Source organism: Bombyx mori, chromosome 11, assembly GCF_030269925.1.
Source record: "Bombyx mori chromosome 11, ASM3026992v2".
Taxonomy (NCBI): domain Eukaryota; kingdom Metazoa; phylum Arthropoda; class Insecta; order Lepidoptera; family Bombycidae; genus Bombyx; species Bombyx mori.
In genome coordinates this window covers 12,978,542-13,002,833 of record NC_085117.1, presented here as the reverse complement: position 1 = coordinate 13,002,833, position 24,292 = coordinate 12,978,542, and the positions used below count along the sequence as shown (strand labels likewise).

At 37.2% G+C, this 24,292-nt stretch overlaps 5 protein-coding genes across 5 annotated transcripts; 1 reads left to right on the top strand and 4 right to left on the bottom strand.

Moving 5' to 3' along the window:
* Positions 1-2,332: 2,332 nt before the first annotated feature.
* Positions 2,333-7,779, bottom strand: LOC119629166 (uncharacterized). Its single transcript, XM_038014173.2, has one exon. It carries the CDS (start codon positions 5,915-5,917, stop codon positions 2,375-2,377), a length of 3,543 nt encoding a protein of 1,180 aa, XP_037870101.1. The 5' UTR covers positions 5,918-7,779; the 3' UTR covers positions 2,333-2,374.
* A 3,121-nt stretch (positions 7,780-10,900) lies between these two features.
* CPH18 (cuticular protein hypothetical 18) lies at positions 10,901-11,462 on the bottom strand. The gene is made up of 2 exons (NM_001173288.1): positions 11,389-11,462; positions 10,901-11,305 (listed from the first exon to the last, which is right to left on the bottom strand). The coding sequence occupies exons 1-2, from the start codon at positions 11,404-11,406 to the stop codon at positions 11,018-11,020; spliced, it is 306 nt and encodes a 101-aa protein (NP_001166759.1). The 5' UTR covers positions 11,407-11,462; the 3' UTR covers positions 10,901-11,017.
* Positions 11,463-12,317: 855 nt separating this feature from the next.
* CPH19 (cuticular protein hypothetical 19) lies at positions 12,318-13,049 on the top strand. The gene is made up of 2 exons (NM_001173287.1): positions 12,318-12,381; positions 12,475-13,049. The coding sequence occupies exons 1-2, from the start codon at positions 12,364-12,366 to the stop codon at positions 12,946-12,948; spliced, it is 492 nt and encodes a 163-aa protein (NP_001166758.1). The 5' UTR covers positions 12,318-12,363; the 3' UTR covers positions 12,949-13,049.
* A 1,287-nt stretch (positions 13,050-14,336) lies between these two features.
* Positions 14,337-15,106, bottom strand: CPH20 (cuticular protein hypothetical 20). Its single transcript, NM_001173286.1, has 2 exons — positions 15,040-15,106; positions 14,337-14,942 (listed from the first exon to the last, which is right to left on the bottom strand). The coding sequence occupies exons 1-2, from the start codon at positions 15,055-15,057 to the stop codon at positions 14,337-14,339; spliced, it is 624 nt and encodes a 207-aa protein (NP_001166757.1). The 5' UTR covers positions 15,058-15,106.
* Positions 15,107-20,448: 5,342 nt separating this feature from the next.
* Positions 20,449-21,132, bottom strand: CPH21 (cuticular protein hypothetical 21). Its single transcript, NM_001173285.1, has 2 exons — positions 21,078-21,132; positions 20,449-20,944 (listed from the first exon to the last, which is right to left on the bottom strand). Exons 1-2 carry the CDS (start codon positions 21,087-21,089, stop codon positions 20,507-20,509), a joined length of 450 nt encoding a protein of 149 aa, NP_001166756.1. The 5' UTR covers positions 21,090-21,132; the 3' UTR covers positions 20,449-20,506.
* Between the last annotated feature and the right edge of the window lie 3,160 nt (positions 21,133-24,292).

The window sequence follows — 24,292 nt, the reverse complement described above, 5'->3', positions numbered from 1 at the left end:
ATACGAAAACAGGATATAGTAAGTAAATCTATAATTATTAAAGGTCTTAATTATAATTATTAATTAAACTTATACAATTTATTTATTTAAAATAATATAATTTATTATAACATTACTCGACGACGACATTATTAGACGAATTTGACAACATAAGATTTCTCCTAAAAGGCCTAGGACATGAATAATCTTTTTCACTATTTATTTGCACAGTTTGTGTAACATTATTATGATCGTTTTTACGATCTTTGTTGCATTGATTAAAGATTTGTATACAACAATGAGAATTATGTTTACTTGAACAAAACCATCTACGAAATCTAAATATAAGGTACAAGAAAAACAGAACAGTAAGAGAATAACTTATAGACATATAATGAACAGCATATTTTTGAAAGTGCGAAGGACTTTCCAAATGATTTAATTCTTTTTCTAGAGTATCTAGATGAATACTGCATTTAAGCGGTAGGCAGCGGCTTGGCTCTGCCCCTGGCATTGCTGAAGTCCATGGGCGACGGTAACCACTCACCATCAGGTGGGCCGTATGCTCGTCTGCCTACAAGGGCAATAAAAAAAAAAAAAAAAAAAAAAAAAAAAAAAAAAAAATGTAACAATGAGTCTAAATTATTAAGATTATTTAATTTTAACAAGGGAAGTCTAGCTAAAGTTTTATTTAGTTTTGTACGTTCGCAACAATCATCTTCCAAAATGTTGAAGTTAGCTACTTGAGTTGTTACATTAGAAATAAATGTTTCACTAGACGAAAATTGTAATGTTTTGAAGAAAGCTTTACAGTCTTTAAACAGGGACATTATTCCTGTTCCTAACAAAACATAATCATAGTTGAGACTATTACTAGAACAAGTTACATGTAATTTTCCAGGCTCAGATTGAACAAATATCCATCTATTTTTATTAAGTTTAAAGAAGGAATCTACGTGACCCCTTAAGAGTTTTACCGAACATGAACTTGGAACTTTATTGACAACTTCGGTTAAGATAACTGTCTCACACGTTGGGTTCGCAAGCGTCGAATACACATTACCCAATTCACAAATATAACACTTTTCACTCACGAATTTGCACTTGTCTAAGTCTTCTAACAGTGAGTAAAGCATACGATCTGTTGTTAATGCCATGTATGGCTTGTTTGGTGCTATAAGTGCATAAGTGTCTGGTTTTGTTAAGTCATAAGGAACTGGCATAGGAACAATATGGTAAAGGTTATAGACTTGAGGTAACACGAGGGGTATCTTAATTATAGTGATAATACGATTATTATGATAGTAGCATACTAGTTTAGAAATATCGATAACTTCGTGAATGTTCTGTAAAGATATTGATATAGGAAGTTCGCAATGCTTAGGTAAGTCATTTATATGTTTCTCCAACTCGACATATAATTGATATGGGCTGAGTACAGTCGGGTGCAAAATATTCATTTTACTAAATAAAATAGCGTTGTTTATGTCTTCGATATCGAAAGACAATGCAATGATTATACTTTCTAAGGACTGGAATAAAGAATTAAATTTTGTTTTTATTTGTAATTTATCGTTAGAATTTATAATATATTCGAATGCCGAATTTATGATTTCTAGATTTTTATTTAGACGTTTCTCGTTTTCACTGAATTTTAACATTGAATTATTAAATGTGGAAATTGTAGATTTTATCACATGTATATTATCACGCATAAGATGCGCTAAAGCTTTTTCGTCTGACTGTACTTGGTCGATAGCATCAGAGAACTTGACACCGTCGTTGGAATCTAGAGTGCCAAAGAATGTTTTAAGAACAGAGCCACCAAAGTCGAGTAGCCCACGTTTTGATCTACTTTGTCGACTACTAGTAAGATAGGATACAGATGCAAACTTTTTGATGTTATTATCGTGTTGACTTTGTAATGACGAAATGGCGTTCATGCAATCGAACTGTATTTTGGAGGACTCGAAGTCCTTACAGAAAGAGTTTACTTTTTCAAATAATTGATCTACTTTATCAAGATGAGACTGTATGTTATTAGTATTTAAATAAGTTACAACATTCCAGTTATCATTAGTAAATTTGACGTCAGATAGTCTATCGTAGTATAGACCGGGACTATCTGTTATCTGGGTTATGATTTGATGACTTGTACATAGCACTAAGATGGGCCTGAAAGGGAACAGAAATAGTAATAAGTAAGCATTCGTTTATTATCACCAATAAATCAAATATTGTAAAATAGTAAACATATAAAATAGTAAAAGTTTCAAATAGTTATTCAGTGTAAGATTATTATTATAATTATAATATAATTTTTTTCTTTTTGAGTAAAAGAATTAAGTATGTTCGAAAATAAAGGGATTATTTAAACGAGTTAGCTTTAATAAGACTATAGTGCGTCGTCATTTGCTAATTTTATTTCATCATAATGGTGACGCACGTGTTTACGGTTCATTAATAAGGTGACCGTGTGGTTGCCGTTTATTTTTATGATTTTGTATGGACCCTTCCATACAGGAGATAAGGCTTTGTTTTGCTTATGATGGCAACGGACGTAGACCATGTCACCAATATTATAGGTAATCGGTTTCGAGTGAGAGTCGTAGTATTTTTTTGATCTTTCTTTTGACGACTCTATATTTTGTAAAGCTTTTTGACGGCTGTAATATAACCGGTGATTAAGTGCTCTTATATAATCGCTGTATGTATTAAGGTCGAGAGAGTCTATACTTTTAGGGATGTAGGGTTTAAACCCGAATAACAGTTCTAATGGTGAAAAGCCTGTGGTAGAGTGGATATTGGAATTGTACGCTAGCATTGCTGTTCTAAGATATAAGTCCCATGTATGTTGGTTTTCAACTATATACGACCTAAGATATTCTTTCAGAGTCGAATGACTTCTTTCTAGGGCGCCACAAGTCTGCGGGTGATATGGAGAAGCAAAAATGTGTTTTATTCCGAATAAACGCTCTAACTGCTTCATTACTTCGGAAGAGAAGTTAGCACCTTGATCTGTAATAATGATCTTAGGGATACCGATATGGGAGATATACTTTACTAATGAACGAGCTGTTTCTTCGGCGGAGCATGTGACCATGGGATATGCTTGAGAATATTTAGTGAGATCGTCTTGTAACGTAAGAATGAATTTGAATTTGTTATGGTGTGTTTCGGGTAATGGCCCCACTAAATCTAGGAATAACTTTTCATTAGCTCTAGTGGCGGTAGACGTGATTATCATTGGGGAGCGATTAACTTGGCGCAGCGGTTTGTTTATTTGGCACGATTTGCAATTTTTGACATAGTTTTCTATGTCTTGTCGCATATTTTTCCACCAATATAGTTCTTTTATTCGTCCTAACATACGAGCGACTCCGGGGTGACCTGCAGTCGTGGAATCATGGTGATCTCTTAATATTTTTTTGATTTCGGAAGGCGTAGGATATTGGATATTGTTATGGTAAATATTTACTTTGATTTGAGTGTCATGAAATAGAAACGCAACGATATTGTAAATTTTTGTAAATGACAATTTCGTGTAAGGGTCTGAGAAATCTGATATAGCACATTCTTTTTCCTCGCTATACCATGTAGTTATCATGTCACGGTAACAACGTAAAACATTAAAAATATCTTTATACGTAAACTCATCGTAAAAATGAACACGGACAAACAAATGTGTAAATAAATGACTGGCGTTACCGGTAGAATAAAATGAGTACAGTTCTCTCTCCACTTCACGTATGTCAGGCATAGTTGTGGACATTTCTATGATTTCTGAACAATATGGTACAGACTCATCAAGGTCAATTGAGGTAGGGTAGGCTATCAGCTTACATTTAGCTTTAAGTAGAGAGTCGTTAAATTCCTGAATATTTGTGTTAAACGGATCTTTCGATTGTCGGGACACTTTTAGATATTGTTCATAGGTTTCAGGAGTTGACGGTGACGGTTGCGAGGGCAGTGATGGAGAAGGGACTTTTGTAGGAGGTTGAGTAGGGTGGCTAGGCATTTCTTGTCCAAGAGGGGTTTCTGAAGGGACGGAACCTGGGGCGTTGAAGTCTATGGGGGGTGGTAACGGAGACAAGTCATCGAACGTAAGGGGCTCATCTACTCGAGACTGTTCATCAAGGTATGGGGGTGGTTGTAAAACGGTTGGTTCATCGAGAGTATGAACGAGGTTGCGAGATAAGGAATCTGCGTTACAATTTAACTTCCCCTTTTTGTATTCAATCTCGTAGTCGAATTCTTCTAATTTTAACCTCCATCTAACTAACTTAGAACCGGGGTCTTTGCAGTTAAATAGCCACTGCAAAGGTTTATGATCGGTCACGATTTTAAACTTGTGTCCATACAGATAAGGTCTGAAAACTTTTGTGCCGAAAATGATAGCTAAACATTCTTTTTCGGTTGTAGAATAATTTCCTTCTGATTTGTTCAGGGTTCGAGATGCGAAGGCTATTGGGAGATCTTGACCTACTTCGCCTTGAGAAAGAATAGCAGAAACAGCGTAATTGGATGCGTCTGTTGTTAGTACGAAGGGTTTAGTAAAATCAGGGTACTGAAGGATAGGAGCCGAGGTTATTTTGTTTTTCAGTTCGTCGAAGGCTTTTTGTTGTTCACAACCCCATTGAAACGTAGCGTCCTTTTTTAGAAGGCTAGTTAAAGCTTTAGTAATATGGGAGAAATTTTCAATGAAGCGACGATAATAACCAACTAAACCTAGAAATGATTTTATATCACGTGGAGACTTCGGAACTGGGAAGTTAGTAACACAGAGAACCTTCTTGGGGTCAGGCATTACTCCTTTATCTGAAATAATATGTCCAAGATACTGTGCTTCTCGACGAAAGAACTCACATTTGTCCGGTTGTAATTTTAGGTTGTGTTCACGGAGCTTATGAAATATGTTTCTGAGGTTTTGACAATGAGACAAGAGATCGTGGTTGAAAGCGACTATATCATCTAAATATGTATAGCAATGAGTGCCTTGAAGGCCGCTTAGTACTATATTCATGAGTCTTTGAAATGTGGAAGGAGCATTTCGAAGACCAAAAGGCATACGCGTGAACTCGTAATGGCCCGAGGGCACACTAAATGCTGTTTTTTCGGTATCTTTCACCTTGACTTGATGAAACGAAGACGCGAGGTCAAGAGTGGTAAAGTATTTACTGTGGCCTAGCTGGTCCAGGATATCCGTGATGTTCGGAATAGGATAGGCATCACCAATTGTTACTTGATTTAACTTCCTATAGTCGATAACAATACGCCACTTAGGTTTACCGGAGGAGTCTTGTTTTTTTGGTACTACCCATATAGGTGCTGACCATGGTGAGATAGAGGGTTGAATGATTTTTTGACGTAGCATATCATTTATTTGTCTATGTACTTCCTCTTTATGACACTCAGGGAAACGGTAACTTTTAACAGCGATCGGTGTGTCAGATGTAGTGCGTATTTCGTGTTCAAGAGTTTTTGTACACGTGAGGCTGTCGCCTTCAAGAAAAAACACGTCTGAGAATTCGGAACAGATACTGCGTAAACATGTTTCTTCCTCCTTATTTAAGTGTTCGCAACGAATGGCATCTTGAACTCGTTTTTCCCGGACTGAGTTAAAACTAATTTGGTAACAGCATGACTCGTGAGTACTGTCGGAAGTATTAGACGGAGGGTCATTTTCTAGAATCAGAGACACGGGTTCGAGGGTGAAAGATAGGTCATGTAACCTTACTTCCGACTCAGAGGTATTCAGGACAGACAAATTAATTTTGTTATTTGGTTTAACACTAACTAGACATTTAGAAAAATACACACTAGGATAGTCTACATGCGTGTTTTTTAAAATTAAACCTTCCTTTAACTCCGGGTTAGTAACAGCGCATTCAATAAACATTTCGCTTCTTGGCGGAACGATATAGTAGGGTTGTGACATATGTAACTTGAAACGCTGCGTAGAGGGGCTAAGTATGCCCAGGTATTTCTCTGAATAATTAATAAATGCACTATTTTTGTCTAAAAAATCTGATCCTATAATACCATCGTAATCCAGGTTAACATCTTTAACTACGTGAAAATAAAAAGGTGATAGATTCGATTGGTTAGTTTTTATTGACAAAAGGAATTTGCCCAGTGATTCACAGTGTGAATTTACGTCATTGATGCCTTTGAATTTTATTTTGTGATTTTCAAGAACTGGTTAACAAGGAATACTGGTACTTTTTATAAGAGATATTGAACTTCCCGTATCAACTAATAACGAAATAGGATTCGTGGTATGGGATGTATGAACAAGTATGTAAGGTAACGGTGTGTTTTTATGCTGAGAAATATCGTACACTGTCGGCAAATATTCTTGAGATATCGCCGATGGCATCGTTTGAGGGGTAAGTTGACTGATTGATTTACGAGTAGTATCCGGCTTAGCGGATACCGGGGTTGACTTATCATGTGACTTTGTAAACGATTTAGTAGAAGGCTTGGTAACCGGATTAGTAGACGAATTAGGAGACGAATTAGTAGACGAATTAGTAAACGAATTAGTAAACGAATTAGTAAACGAATTAGTAAACGAATTAGTGAACGAATTAGGAGACGAATTAGTAGACGAATTAGGAGACGAATTAGTAGACGAATTAGTAGACGAATTAGTAAACGAATTAGAAGACGAATTAATTGGCGAATTAGTGAACGAACTAGAAGTAGTTTTGCACGCTTGTGCATACGACCTAATAATTTCTTTGCATTGTTGCGATTTAGTAGAGTTACGTAATTTTGTGCCTGTTTGGTTTGCAGGCAATCGCCGGCACATTTGCGATACCTGACACGTTAGTTTAAATTACTGTCGGTTTTCTCGATTTCGCAACATTTAAAAGGCGAAGATTCCGAGTCAGGTGGAATATGATTAAGCGGGCGATATTTATTATACGAATTATTACGTAAGTTGTTATTGTATTCGCGTTTCTTACATTTCGCAATGTGATGACCTGGGTTTTTACAGTAACTGCAAACGATTTGAGGTGGAATTTTTTGTTTTGTGTCTATTTTTGTTGAATTAAATGAACTAGCTTGTGATGATAATTTTGGCTGTTGATGATGAGTTGAATGAGACTTAGCAACGAAGTTCTGGATTTTTTCCTCTTCAATGGCGATATTAATTGCTTCGTTAAGATTTTTGGGGTTATGACATCGCACCATGTTACCAATACGAGGAGTCAGTCCGAACATAAAAGAGTGTATCGCCAGGTCCTCTGTCATGGCAATACGACCTGATAGGTCTTTTTTTGATGTATTAGAATTATGGATTTCGGTCTGCATCTCGGTTAGGCACGTATCGATTCGTAATGAAAATTCAGACACAGATTCGCCAGCACGTTGTTTACATGATTGCAAATCGAAAAATAGATGACTGTAGTGTTTAGTTTCTCCAAAATTTTGACGAAGAAATTCTCTCAACGATTCGAAGTTATCGAATATTTTATTTGAGCATGCTATTCTGGCTTTTCCTTCTAGCTTTGAAATTATAAATTTCAGTAATAGTCTTTTTTGACTGTCTGATGCAAGATCTAACGCATCCTGGCAGTTAGTCAAGAAGGCCGTAAGGGTCTCCCGACTTCCATTATATGGGTTGATAAAATTACATAGTACTTGAATAGGATATTGTTCGCTCAAGACTATTTCACTTTTAGTAGACATTATTACGAGTATTCGCTTTTGACAGTAACAAAACAGACACTAGCAGAAAGAAGGTCAACTAAAAAAATGTAGTAGTTATACGAGACGAATGATTCACTCACCGCAAGAATATCAGAGCTGTTAACTTCATCGGAGAACGCACGGATGATGGGATGGCAGCAAGGCGTTTGGCAGGCTTATACTGGAAGTCTTAATGTCGCAAACGGCAGGAACCGGCTTAGCAGGAACGAGTCAGCAGGAACGTTGCAAACGGCTTAGCAGGAACGAGTCAGCAGGAACGTTGCAAACGGCTTAGCAGGAACGAGTCAGCAGGAACGTTGCAAACGGCTTAGCAGGAACGAGTCAGCAGGAACTGGTGCAGTAGGGACGAATCAGCGGCTTGAATTTTCACGGGTACTGGAGCTTCGGGCGAATCTTCGGGCTTGTTTCACAGGAACCAGCAGGACGTCGATATCAGGCTTATTGGTTTTTGCGTGTTTTGTCAGGTTGACACCAGCCGATCAATACTGACCGGCACGAGCGGGTATGATGTGGCAGATTTTTGTAAGTTTTTCTTTCTCACGATGTTGAATATGGCGTTGAAGATATTTTGCAGGTTTTCTTCCTTTACGATATTGATGATGAGAGCAGCGGCAATGAGCGCAACGTAGAATCAAGAGCTCAAGACAATCCGGATAGCCAGTGTAACGTACTGACTATCCCACTTCTGACACCACTGTTACGGGGTGGGTCCAGGAGCTCTTTTTAAAAAAGGACACGGCGACTGGCACGGAGTTTATTTTATTAAAGAAGTAGTACAAATGATGTGTGTTTCCGCTACTCAAGCCAAATCTGTTCTGCCGCGCTTAAGCAATATATCGTCTTTATATAGAGACAATGCATTCAAGAATGCCTTAGTCGGCATTATTATTTATATTACGTTATTACTGAGGGGCATATGTAACAGTACCACCACCCTGCCTATTTCTGCCGTGAAGCAGTAATGCGTTTCGGTTTGAAGGGTGGGGAGCCGTTGTAACTGTACTTGAGACCTTAGAACTTATATCTCAAGGTAGGTGGCGCGTTTACGTCGTAGATGTGTATGGGCTCCAGCAACCACTTAACACCAGATGGGCTGTGAGCTCCTTCACCCATCTAAGCAATAAAAAAAACCGTGAGACACTGGGTTAAAATCTTATTAATTATTTTTTTTATTGCTTAGGTGGGTGGACGAGCTCACAGCCCACCTGATTTTAAGTGGTTACTGGAGACATCTACAACGTTAATGCGCCACGCACCTTGAGATATAAGTTCTAAGGTCTCAGTATAGTTACAACGGCTGCCCCACCCTTCAAACCGAAACGCATTACTGCTTCATGGCAGAAATAGGCGGGGCGGTGGTAAAACGATCTCTTTTCCTTCATTTCTCGTTTCATTTCAGTGCCGATCAAAGAATTTGTGCTACATCAGATTGCAAGCTTGCATGGGTGGGTTCCACAATCCGTTTTGCCATGCCTAAACCTCCCATGCAACAGTCATAGGTAGGGTAGTTTTTGTACAAATGCCACGGAAACTTCCATATTTTTTTTTATTGTTTAGATGGGTGGACGAGCTCACAGCCCACCTGGTGTTAGGTGGTTACTGGAGCCGATATGCATCTAAAACGTAAATGCGCCATCCACCTTGAGATATAAGTTCTAAGGTCTCAGTATAGTTACAACGGCTGCCCCACCCTTCAAACCGAAACGCATTACTGCTTCACGGCAGAAATAGGCGGGGTGGTGGTAAAACGATCTCTTTTCCTTCATTTCTCGTTTCATTTCAGTTCCGATCAAAGAATTTGTGCTACATCAGATTGCAAGCTTGCATGGGTGGGTTCCACAATCCGTTTTGCCATGCCTAAACCTCCCATGCAACAGTCATAGGTAGGGTAGTTTTTGTACAAATGCCACGGAAACTTCCATATTTTTTTTATTGTTTAGATGGGTGGACGAGCTCACAGCCCACCTGGTGTTATGTGGTTACTGGAGCCGATATGCATCTACAACGTAAATGCGCCATCCACCTTGAGATATAAGTTCTAAGGTCTCAAGGATAGTTACAACGGCTGCCCCACCCTCCAAACCGAAACGAATTACTGCTTCACGGCAGAAATAGGCAGGGTGGTGGTACCCACCCATGCGGACTCATAAGAGGTCCGACCACCAGTACCATTTCGTATCTTAAGATAAGTGCCGGTTTTCAAGGTGTTTGTCTATGGGTTTCTGGTAACTGTATACGTCGCTTAATCTTTTTATTTTCGACGGATATTTAGTTGGAAATGCAGATGTGCTGCGCATACATACAAGTAATTCGCATTTACAGACGAACTCATCTTTAAATATTTCACGTTTAAGAAAGTGCCGCTTAAATTTGTACACAAAACGCAGGCATTGTTTAGAACCACGTCAAATTAAAATGCACTCTATAACAATGAGTAAAGATGTTTTTCTTACGAGCTATGTATGTCAACTTAACATTATCCGACCTAGACCTGTCTACAATTTCATTATATTTACCGCAAATCTGTGTCACAACCTTGCACCGTTTACATTTTATTACTAAAGAACACCATTAGACTGAACCTATTCAAAACGTTTGCTGTCACCATAAAAATATGTAAAGTTGCTCTAAAAGTACATTCGAGTTTCAACAGGAGTCTCGATGTGTTACATGTGATAAGAATGCTAAATATAATTTCATAATCAAATATAATTAAAAAAAATTGGGCGAAATATTTTTGACTTTCTGGATGTATGTATGTATATTCATCCTGGTACCCTTGGAGTTGGGCTGAATTCATAGCATGGATTGAAATTTACATTACTACATCAGCTATCCTATCTACTCTTCAAATTAGAACACAGTATTGCTTCGTGGTAGAAATGAGTACAGTGAAGGTACTCACTCGTGCTGGCATTGAAATTTACTCACCACCACTGCTTGTTTGGGGGTTTGGAATTACAAAAATAATTAAAGCAATAGGGAATGATAGACTGACCTATGGTATCTTTGACACCAGTGGAATTTAAATGCGAATTGGGGTTTAGGAATTTGGCAGTTAGATATAGTATAAGAATGAAATTAATGAAATAATTTTTAATATCTTAATAAAATATTAATCAATTTATCGGAATATCGAATTAATTTATTCTAACGCTAAGGGGTTCTAAAAATAAAATAAAATAAAACAAGACAAAATCGCATTAAATTATTTAATGACGGTTCAACTTTTCATGAAAATAAGACAATATAAAAATGTTTATACCAAAACTCCTGATAATCTGAGCAAGTCACTATTTAATGTTATCACCAAATTTGTTTAGAAGATGTAAGGGGAAGAAACGTATCTGCCGAAGAAAGGAGACGCTGGGGCGACTAAAGGAGCAGCAGGTGCGGCCACATATGGAGCTGAAGCCAACACTGGAGCCGCAGGGGCTGCTACATAAGGAGCTGGAGCTATGACTGGTGTGGCAACGGCATGGTTAACCGCGTGGGCTGAGTAGGAACTGGCGTACGGCGCTACATACGCAGCAGGAGCTACTGCTGGAGCGACCAGTGCAGCAGGAGCACTCGCGTTGGCGGCAGCGACGGCAAGAGTTAGAATGATCTGTAAATTAAAATATCCTTTAACAACGAATCTAGGCATCCGTGATCGAAATTCTTCGTATTGTAATCAAAAATCTAACTTACAACAAATTTGGCGAACATTGTGCTTGTTATCTGACTGCTTACAAGTGAGTTGTTGGTAGTGTCAAATGGACTGTGTCGTCCTCCGGGCATCGTCACGTTTTATACTGACTGCCGATTCGTTGGGCAACGCAACGCATACACGATTCCGAGTAATGCACAGGACGCCGTAGTTGGCACCGAAGTTTTTGACCTAGACTCGACAGACGAACGAAGCATTCTAATTTAGACTTGGTGCACACTAATTTCACAGCACATTATGTAATATAGATACAAAAAGAAAAGCGGCTGGACGTTACAACGCTATTGTAATATTAGATTCAAAATAATCCTTACGTAAAAGAATATGAATCTAATTGTTATTCTACCATAATAAATACCGTTTATTTCTGTGTTTAATTATATTATTATCTATTTTTAATGTATTTCTGATTACGATGGCTGGTTTTATATAAGAAATTACTTGAGAAATGATATTTGTCTAAACTAACCCGGGTTCTTAAGTATTGAAATATTACTGACTGAATTTGGAAAAAGAGTTTCCATCATCAAGTTGATCGTAGCTTTCAGTAAACTATTTCATTATGAATTTTAGCTTGGTATTATGTTCATTATAAGCGTAATCAACGCTTATAATGAACATATTTCGGTTAGAACGATAAAGATTTTAATTCCCCAGAATCAAAATTTTCATTGTTTGTACAAAATGTTGTCGTGGTTGTTTGAAATGCATTCTGCATAATTAGTGGTTGCCGAAATGATTTCGATTACTGCCACGAAAAAAATTTCCCAATCTGATCCATTTCACCTCGCGCGCCTTTGAGAATCCGAAATGCACGACCGCAATACGTCAAAGTGTATTTTGTCGAACGACATTTGAATCACAATAAACCAGGTATAAAAGGCGAAATTTTTCTTCGGGTGCCACACAATACATCCTCTTTTCGTTTAGAAAGGTCCACTGCCAAATCAAGCAAGATGTTCTCTCTCAAATCTGTAAGTTAATTAACACGAATCGTAAATTTTTGTTTGTAAAAGGTTTTATAATTGCAGCCATTATTAGTGATACAATATTTTGTGTTTTTTCAGATCGTACTCATCGCTGCTGCCTTTATAATTGGAGCTGAATCGAGTGCAGTCGCAGCTGTTCCAGCAGTAGCCGCTGCTCCTCTGGTTGCTCCAGCCCACGTGGGATACGCTCAGGCTATACCTCAGAACATTCCTCCATACGCTGCACAAGTTAATATCGCCAGCAGGGCATTGAGTCCTTTGATAGCAGCACCGGCCTTCGCTCCTGCCGTAGCTCCTGTTGCAACTCCATTTGCTGCTCCTATAGCTGCACCCTACGCTGCACCTTTTGCTGCTCCAATAGGTGCGGCACCTCTTGCTGCTCCAGTAGCGGCATCCTATGCTGCTTCGCCATACTATGCTGGTGCTGCTCCAATCCTGCCAGCGGCTCCCTACACTCTCCCTGCTCCTGCTGCATACGCTGCCGGCTACCTATATGGTCCAGCACCTCTAGTACGTTCCCCGTATGGATTTGCACCAGCGTTTGTTCGATAGATTGAAAAAGAACACAAGGCCTTTCTACAAAGACTTAAAACAAAGACTTATTAGTTGATATAGTTTGTATTGTTGATGAAATAAAGTTTTGTTCAAATGTACTTATGTATTACCCTTTTCATTGCTTTTCTCATATTAGGAAATACAACTGTGTCGATGTTCAAATTCTGGTGGCAGATATAAAATTTTCTGCGGAAATGCGTTTTTAATAGCTATTTACGAACGAAATCCACGAAGAACAAATACCGATGTCGTGTATTAAAAATCGATCACTACAAAGTTCATATGATAACTTTCATAATTTACGTAGTTCCTGGTGTGAGCACAGATAGGCAAGCACCATCATGCTCCATATTTCAGCTGCGAAGCAGTCATCCTTTTCAACAATCTAAGCACCAAAACATAGAGCTAGAGATGTGAGGTCGAACTTTCTAGTAGATTTAACTCACTCATTCATTGGTAAACCAATTAAAATTCAATGCACATAAATTACAAAAAGCATGTTTTTCACATTGGATTATGGTTATTTTGTTAATTTGTTACTTTTGTTAACACTCATGAATGGAAAATGAATATGAGTTCGTCTTGTGTTCATTAATATAGTGTGGGATATAATATCGGATCTGAAGAGGTCCGTTGCTGAATCCTAACAGTTTACCCAAGTGACCAACTCTTACAAATTTTTAGAGTACCACAACACAAACAAACAACACAAATTAGTGTCAACAAAGTTTGACGTAAGATCATTTCAATCAGGGTCCTATGTTATTTGAATCTGCTTGTACTGTAAATGAAACTTAATGTTATTATATATACAGAATAACGGCCACACTCAGAGACCTATAACCTAAATTTATCTAAAATTGGGTCTTTAGCGTTTCATCGTTAATCAACTTTTTCTTTACGCTAAATGTTTTTCTGTAAAGCTACTTCTTTTAAACTGTTGTACCTTAAAGGTGTATCTTTGTTATTCGATTCATATTGAAGTTTACACGCGGATCGCATTAACATGGATTTACTTGGAGACATAGCAGAAAATCAGTTTTGTCAACTAAGTAACAATTACTATTATAAATTACATTAATCCACAGTTCGTCAAGTATTGTTCATTCATGAACGGTTATGATCATTGCAAGTTGAGGTGAGTGTTAGGAACATCTGCTTTATATATCCTCTGTGTTAGAAAAATAGTCTTAAAATTTTGGTCTTTCAATTTGGTTTTGCACTTATTATGGTGGATTCATTTCGTTAGCATGTATTGTGATTTAAATAATACATAGCCTCTAAATTATTGTATTTTATTTACAAAATGTATAAAATAATCTTAACACTAACACACATTTAACAACTACTATAACAATGATTGACTAAGTTTCTATAATACTAAATCATTTCCACGCTTGTTTTATAACAGGCGCTAAATGGGCATACTGGTGGAATCCATATGGAAGTGCCTTTGCTACTGCTATAGGAGCAGGAGCTGGTGCAAAAAGAGGGGCGGGTACAGCAGGAGCTGGCAATGCCACAGGTCTCACAATAGGCGCAAATGGCACTGCGGGTAGTGCTGGTAATGCTCTAGTAAAAACAGGGGCGGGTAAGGCAGGTACTGCGGGTGCGAATTTAGGTAATACGGAGTTATAAAATGGAGCTGGAGCATAAGCTGGAGCCAAAGCTGGTGCAGGAGCAGGGAAAATTGGTGCTGGAATTCCTGCAGGTAAGGTTGGTGCGGGGAATACGGGAGCAGGCAACAGGCGAGCCGGTAATGGGGCTGGTAATACAGGAGCCGGCAACGGCGCTGGAAACAGCGGAGCTGGCAATGGTGCTGGAACAAATGGCGCTGGAGCTATGGCAGGTGCTACTGCATGAATAGAACGCGCTCCAGGAAAATTGTAGAATGGAGCATATCGTACAATAGGGTACGATCTGACTGCCGGCACTATGTGTCCTATGCCGCTTGCTTTACAACCCTCTATGATGAGGATGGTGGAAACGATCTGAAAATTAATTTACGTCAAATAATTATGTGTTATCCTTAAGCGACGAGAAATTAGTTACATCAATTTGCAATACCGTTAAATTCAGGAAACTTACTAGTCTTAGTACAGTCATTGTGATTTATTTTTTGCGACTTGATTAGTCGGTTATCAAAGTCGAAGTGCTAGGATCAGTGTGTCACACAGGTTATATAGTTCATACTGTTGCAAGCATTACGTCTATGTAAGTCGTACTTAGTTTCACTTTCCTTCGGCAGGACATGCGCATGCTAAATTAGCTGTCAACACGGACGCTGCCGATTGCCGAATTTGTCATACGACTGCCCGTTCATAGAAGTGTTATACAATATAAGTATCAATTAAAAAATCCAAGAGTGTTTGCAGTGGTGGTCCAGCCTTCTTGGAATTCAAATAAATTTAGTTTATTTCTTTAAATATTATTTAAAAAGTTTTTCTACATTATGATTAACTTTAAATGTGTTTAAAAACCCATTTCTTAGTGAAGTAAAATTGATATTTACTATTTCCGTCTAAGTTGCCTGGAATTGTAGCTAAGCACTTGAAAAACCAAAACTATTACGAGTCTGATCCTACAACTGTTACAATAAAAACTGATATAGTTGTTTTTATTATTATTTAATAGTGACCAAATATTGTGGTCCTTATTGAGCCTTTACTATATATACATTAATTAAAACAATTAAAATCCACAGCTAAAGAACATATTATATAATCTTAGTTACCTAACAGAGGGATCATTTCCTAATTCGAAATCAAACGCCAAGGCCGCGAAAATTATCCACATGACGCTTTCTACATAATCCAATAGCCATACAAGTTAAAACTAATCAAGTTTCGTTTCAAGGCGCTTTCAATCAAAGCCATTTTTATGTCTACGGCCAAGTCGCGAAATTCGCATATCCTTGAAGTAAAATAAACTACAAGTAACTTGTTCAGGGCCTTTGGTAATACGTGATTTTCATCAAAATATTATGGTTACGCACGTCCATATGCGTTGTTATTAAATGTTGTCATAACCAGGTAACCAAAGTTTCAACATCGATTTGCAATTGTTTTGATTACCTATGTCAGTTTCATTGCCAATTTTTCTGTATGTAAATTTATCATATATCACAAATATACCTCTCTATTACATTTTCAAATAAAGAAGACTAAAGGTGGTAAAGGATCGTAATTTTTACGCAGACACTACATTTGGTATATTCTTGGGTCGTATCAATTTTATGCTATTATTTATAGCAATCTAGGTTTCTTTAAAGAGTGTAAAGGATAAATGGATTTATTTTTATTATAGAATCATTACATCAGACATCTACGTATTCGAAAACATGATCCAGGATAAAATTAAATATCACATTAGTTATTTTACTTTGATCGTATTATGTAAATGACCTAAATACATGACTCAAATCAGTTCATGCATGAAGGATGTCCTCATTCTATTATAGTAAGCAAAATATAACCGTATTTGAATCGACTCGTAATTACTTGGGGACGTCACGATTAAATTACGTATGCAGTAAACGTTTGGATCGCGAACAAATTACTTCAACAGCGAAGGCAGCATATGGGCGGAGTGCTATCAGTCGAAAAATGTTGTCTAATATCTTCCAATATTTTACTAAATATCTTTTATTATTGCTCTTAATGATTTTCATATTTTTTTACAATGAAATGATATGATTGAATTTATGTTTTTTTATTTTCTTTTATTGCTTAGATGGGTGGACGAGCTCACAGCGCACCTAGTGTTAAGTGGTTACTGGAGCCCATAAACATCTACGACGTAAATGCGCCACCCACCTTGAGATATCAGTGCTAAGGTCTCAGTATAGTTACATCGGCTGCCCCTTCCTTCAAACCGAAACGCATTATTGCTTCACGGCAGAAATAGGTAGAGTGGTGGTACCTACCCGCGCGGACTCACAAGACGTCCTACCACCAGTAATTACGCAAATAAAAATTTGCGGGTTTGATTTTTATTAAGCGATGCTATTCCTTCACCGTGAAAGTCAATCATGAATATTTGTGAGTACGTATTTCATTAGAAAAAATGATACCCGCCTGAGTTTCGAACACCGGTGCATCGCTCAACAAGAATGCACCGGACGTCTTATCAATATAATGAGACTATCTGTGTCAGTAAAAGACTGACGGTCCACATAGTTTTCGTGCTGAATGGCCAACATAGTAGAGAAGAAAACAATTAAAGAATCCTGTTCGAAAACAAAGTATTTATCAATTAAGTAGATATAGCAGCCGGAGCCATATCGCCCATTTTACAATATGACTTTTACCTTTTACCTTATGAGGTAAAAGAGAGATGCACTAGTTGTTATTTAACCGATAATAAAAAGATTGGATTTAAGCGAAGTCGCTGTTTAACTTGTGTGCTTTATGATTCCTTCTTCGCTTCTAACCTTGATGAATTGGAGTTCCTAGAACATTAAATAAGATTGGCAGTAGCGCATTTTGAAGAAATACCTGCTGCAATCGATAACTGAGCACAAAGTTTAAACGATTTTATGAAGGCAATAGTCGATAATTTTGAATTAGCTTAATATTTTTAAAATGCGTATATCAAAGTACTGTTACGCCATCTATCGCGGAATAGCCGAACAAATATCGAAGCATCTAGAACGCTCGATAAGTACAATGCCATCTATTGTCAGGTACCGGAAATACACAATACTCGACTTTTGTGGAATATTCTCGATAATTCTAGGGATGTCGTATCGACTATAAAAGCGTTGCAGAGATGGCACCAGTCAGTTAGTAATCGGAGCTACTCGAAGCAAAACAGCGAACGGATCACCTGAAACGAAGCGGAAGAAGTGAATTGAGAATGTTAAAGTGTCTGTTGAGTGTTTTAAGTGTTGTAACTGATAAATACAGTTTTAAGTTGTACTTTGGTGGAACATTTATTTATCCCGAAGCTCAGCGCGTAACAGTACAAACTGAAGCATACTGAAATTATAAATGTTTTGTGTAGTAGAAAAAAACAATGTTTTCTTGCAAAAAATGACTACATTGGAGACATATTGAGGAATTAACGTTGTTTCATTGTTTAACTTTGTCTTTGTGCATTTTAGGTATAAGAAGGTGCATTTTACGTCGTAGGGCTAGTAGTACAGTATCTTGTGAGCTCTCATGGCTAAGTGTCACTATCCTGCCTATTTCTGCCGCCAAACCCTAATATGTTCAGGCTTGTCGCCTGGGACAACCACCTGTTTTACTACCGAACTGAGACTTAGAACTTTTGTCGCAAGGTGGGCGCCGACATTTCCGTTATTGATGTCTATGTGCTCCAGTAATAACTTCACGTCTGGTAGCCTGTGAACTGGTTTACTCGACTAAGCATTAAATAAATCAAAACTTCAAGTTACTAAAAACATTTTCACTTTCAATGTTTTTTGAAATTTTTAAACGATTCGTTGTAACAAATAATGATGCTACCTTGTTATAGTTCGAAACGGTGTCACCTTTTTAAACGATATTGTATATATTTATGAGTTTTTAAGTCATGCTATCCGAGTAAGATACTATTTTCGGCATGTTTATTTCACGATTTCGCTATAAAAAAGTTTGTTTTCGAATAAAAAAACTCACAGATGTGATTCTATTGTACGACAGAGCGTGTTCAAAACGCTTAGACCCGTTTCAATATCACTTTTAGTCGAAAAAAATGTTTTTCTTTCAAGTATGATTGATGGAAATTTGTTCAGCCATTTTCAATACCCATAATAAGGGGATTGGTGTTATTTTGAACCCAATTTCAAAAGAGATATGCGGATTCTATTTTAGCTGTTCAGGAATAATATTATTGTTTTTACTGGTGGTAGGACCTCTTGTGAGTCCGCGCGGGTAGGTACCACCGCCCTGTCTATTTCTGCCGTGATTACTGGTGGTAGGACCTCTTGTGAGTCCGCGCGGGTAGGTACCACCGCCCTGCCTATTTCTGCCGTGAAGCAGTAATGCGTTTCGGTTTGAAGGGTGGGGCAGCCGTTGTAACTATACTGAGATCTTAGAACTTATATCTCAAGGTGGGTGGCGCATTTACGTCGTAGATGTCCATGGGCTCCAGTAACCACTTAACATCAGGTGGGCTGTGAGTTCGTCCACCCATCTAACCAATAAAAGAATAAAAAAAGAATACGACGATCACAGAGCGAACTTTTATAACTAATTAGCGAATTAAAATGCGGTTTCGTCTCTCAGTGGGCGATAGCATTTCTGTCTCTCGTAACTCTTGAATATTTGTTGAGCTGTAATACGTGCGCTCGGTCCTTTTTGGAGAAAAACATCGGTAGGTTCAAACAATACCCTTTTAGTCTCCCATAAATAATTATTCATCTCTCGAGTCATACTATTGAGGAAGTGTGGCAATTTCTAGGTCAGATAGTGGCTGTGATGGTAGGATAGAGATGAGGGGAATCTCTTTAACCCTCAGAGCACGGAACAAACTTACAAAAATCTCTTCAATGGATTGAATTAAGTTAAATTCAGTGTGAGTGACACTGGGAAGTTTTTCAGATATTAAAGGTCGAAAGTTTGTTTCAAGCCATATTCAAGAGAAGCTCGCACTGTATTGCAATCCAAATCAGTTCTCTCTTAAATTTATTTTTCATTTTATCATATTTTATATTGATTTGACGTTTCGAATTCAATTTAAATAGTTTGCAAGTAACTATTTACATCTACTTTATAAAGTAAATACGTATTTGTCGATGTAATTACATTGAAATGAAAACATAGAACGCAGGTTAACTCAAGGTATAACAGTTTAATTGTGCATATTTCAACGATTATGTTAAGTGAGTATAATTCATTTATTGTTTCGTATAAGCAATAACGTTACGTAAATTTCATTAATAGAGTACATGTTTTAATTGTCCTGGATTACGCGTCACACATTGATTCGGCAGCGATCTTTGTGTAGATGGGTATTGAAGACAGAAATAGACCAGCCTAATTTTCATTGTGTCCATTTCGAGTAATACGGCTTCTTTATGTAAAACGCTTGTTTGTTCGCATGACGAATTACTTCTGCCAAGGTCCACTTGAAAACTTCCTTGAAATGTGGTTTGTAACTAATTGTAAACAAATAATTTCATGCGTCATTGGTGTTTCGATTTTTTGAAGTGAAACTTCTTTACAATCGTTGTGATTTCAAACTTGATGTAACGAAAAAATAAGTCCAAAGAGATACAAACACATAAATGTGTAGGATTCAGCCGGAGAGAGAATGAGATAGAACACATTAGACGTTCTCGGTCTCCTCTTTGTGCGACTTCGTAGCATCCCCACTATCGTCTACTAAACATTGTCCATATGTATGCTCCTGTGTAGCAGGATAGTCAATATATCTATATCTTATTTATAAGTTTCACTTCTACCGTGTGTGACTTGCACACACACACACACCCTTATTTTTCTACTTTTCAAAAATATAATTAAATTATGATGGATAAATAAAAAATAATAATTAATCAGTACAAAATTGTTTTATTGGATTAGATATGGTCTAGGTTTGTTCAGTTCTTTCACTTGAGGGCGACGAATGGAGCAGAAGCATAGGGTGCTGCGATGTAAGGAGCAGAAGCATAGGGTGCTGCGATGTAAGGAGCAGAAGCCGCAATATACGGCGATGCTGCATAAGGAGCTGCGTAGCGAGCGTATGTAGGAACAACCGGAGCAGCTGCAGCTACGTACGGTGCTGCCGCTGGGGCTACTAGTCTGGCAGCTGGAGCGAAGCTGTATGAAGCAGGGGCAGCTACCAAAGGAGCAGCGGCAGCAACTAGACCGTTGAAGTTTCTAGAAACGTACTGGGAGCTTGTGGCAGTGACGACCGGAGCGGGGGCTGCTACAAGGGGTGCTGGGGCCGCTAACAGAGGCGCTGAAGCTGCCACCAGAGGTGCTGGAGCTGCCACGATGGCGCTGGGTTTGGCTGACGCCAATGCGACGGTGGCGAGGAAAAATACCTGTATCCGTAAAGAAAACTTGATTTAAATTATGTTTAAGTATAGGAAAACTCAATGAGTATTGTATTCGATCAACAAATTTAAGTAATAGATATTTTAGAGGAAAATAATGCTAAATAAAAAAATTACTTACGATTTTGTACATTTTTGTAAGTTTGTGTTGTTCGTTCTGAGTGAACAGAAGATGCGAGTGATGTCCAATGTTTGGTGACATTACCTTTTATACTCTGGCGGTGTAAGATTCACCTTGTATTGAGTTTCGTCAGAGGCATGCAACGTCTCGAGACTCCGATCACGAACGGGGGCGCACGTAACATCCAATGTACTGGACACACGCAAATGGTTAGCTCGGCTAGTTTTTTGGCAATAAACAGCTATCACATTGCGATCGAAATAATTATATTCATTGTTCAAGTGTTCAAATCTATACTAATATTATAAAGAGGAAAGATTTGTTGTTTGTTTGTTTCGAATAGGCTCCGAAACTACTGGACCGATTTGAAAAATTCTTTTTCCATTAGTAGCCGACATTGTCCCTGATGAACATAGGCTACTTTTTTTAATGTTTTTTTAATTTTTTTTTAATATTATTTTTTTTTGTTTCATGTGTGTTTTAATGTTTCCGAAGCGAAGCGAGGGCGGGTCGCTAGTGTATTATAAAAAGGTTTTGATTAAATTTTTTGATACGCTAAATCATTATTAATCATCAATATATCTATATACATAAAAATGTATTGCTCGCTAAAACTCGAGAACGGCTGGACCGATTTGGCTAATTTTGGTCTTGAATTATTTGGGCAAGTCCAGAGAAGGTTTAAAAGGTAGATAAATATGAAAATGCTCGGAATTAAATAAAAATAACAATTTTGTTTTCCCTTTGATGTGTCCCCCGTCAGAGGGTTCCTTTTGTTTGTTTTAAGTTTATTTTATACAAAAGTTTGGGTCTTTTATTTGTCGATTAAGGCATTATGTAGTCTGCTGGGTCAGCTAGTTATGGTATATTTTAGTTTTGTGTTTAGTTCATTTCTGTAATTCACATAAATTATGTAAATGACTACAGCAATGGCAGAGCCAAGCCGCTGCCCATCGTTATGTACTCTCCACAAGCCTCGTTTGAAAAGTGATCATAATAATAATATTAAGATAAGTAAATCTATTATTCCGGCTTTATTTAGCAATTTACAATTTTAAACCATTTCCCACATAGTTTTAAAGCTGCTACCGGAGCTTATCAATATTAAAACGCGGATGCCGTCACGGTATGACATCAGGTCAAAGTGTCAAAGAAAAAAAGCAGTAATGTACAGAGCAGGAAGGACTACCTGCGGCTCTTTGAAATATTATTTGTGACTCTCGATAAATGTATTCGAGTTTCCGTTTTAATTTTTGTGTTATTATATTTAAAAAAAATATTAGCGTTCCATATGTGTTTCAAAATCAATAATTCAATACAAAACCTGAAAGAATTACTGAGAAGTGATGTCACCAATTATTACCAATCAGTCACCGAATTTTAAAGAATTATCAAAACAAGTAAAATAAGTTTGTTTAATTATTAATATTTAAATTTTTTAAACACATAATTTGTACTTTTATGTATATGTTTGCAACATATATAAATTTGTAAAAAAATTAATTTTTGCATACTTTTTATTACGTATTTAATTGCGGCTGCAGAATAATTTCAAATTTAAAAAAATGGATCTGAGTATCAAGGAGTTTGGTCCCCCTGGTATTACTGGTGGAGTTTTCTTTTCATAACATGATCTTTTTTCTAGTTTTTTATTGCATTGACTAGAGAATGAATTCGTGGCATAGTGTTAAATGGATACTGGAGCCACAGACATGAGATATAAGAGTCGTCTATTAACAAAGGTGGCAATCTGTGCATTTGGACAAAAAAAATTATTGATATGTCAATACAGATTGATTTGAATATAATCGTCTCCTTCAAAGAATACGGTTCAAAACCTGCATTAAATAATGGTTAATAGGTACTTAACCTGTTATTTATCTAAGATGTTCAGAAGAGTTTTGTGATTGCCAATGGAATATAAAGTCAATAATTCGTTTTTCTGATTTACCAATAATTGTCCAAAAGTTACATTGCCGGCTTTGATAATAGTCGACTCATAAGACCTATATACATTATACATATGTCTCGATTGTATAAAAAAAAACCACTATGTCACCCCTCAAATATTATTTGGTTTGCTTCCTTCTGCTTCTAATAAGCATGGTGAAACATTACGCTTACAACACTTTACAACAGCAATAATGGGCTCAATTACAATTAGTTAAATTTAATGGATTCAAATGAAGAAAGGAGCAATTTAACTAAAAATCTGACCTGATGTTTATGGGCTACACTAAAAGCTATAGGAAGGACGGTTACCTGATCAGCCCATGTAGACGAAGCAATAAATGCAACGCACATCTATTGGTTTCAATTCGTATTTTTGTTTTCCTTTTACAAAGCTTTTCTCCTTTCCTTTTCTTTTTCTTTTAGATTTTTTCTTTTGCAAGCATTTCTTTTATTATAACCTAGCTGACCCGGCAGACTTCGTAATGCCTCAATCGATAAATAAAAGACCTAAACTTTTGCATAAAATAAACTTAAAACAAAAAAATGAAAAACAAAATTGTTATTTATATTTAATTCCGAGCAATTTCATATTTATCTACCTTTTAAACCTTCTCTGGATTTCTACAAATAATTCAAGACCAAAATTAGCCAAATCGGTCCAGCCGTTCTAACTAACGAACAGCAATTCATTTTTATATATATAGATTAGAACCACGTTCCCTTATCTAACAGACATAAATTTTTACTTGTAAGCTCAGTTTTTATGAAAATGTATTTTTATGGTAAGCATGACCTGAATCGATCGAATCGAAGGATTTCCTTCAGATAACGAATTCTTGTCAACAGTACAGAGACGAAACACCCACTGAGTTTCTCGCTGGATATTTTTAGTGGGTCGCGATTCCGATCCGGTGGTAGATTCTGCGAAGCACTTCTCTTGCTTTATTTTTCAATTTATAGCTTTAGAGACTTTTTGCAAAAACTGAAACCGGTAGAAATAAAAAATTCAAATTTTATTCAGCAAGAATGCCAGTGGGTATATTGTTATATTAGCATTACAATGCTCCATCATTTATGCCGGCGGACACAAAATCTACGTGAAACGTGTCTTATTTTGCAGACTGACCGTTGTAATCGCTGTGAAGGTTTCATCTATACATATAAATAAGATTGGAGTGTCTGTTTGTAATATTGAAATAGCCTCTTTTTACTACATGCATTATGAATATATAGACGGTACATACACCAAAATAACATTTTTT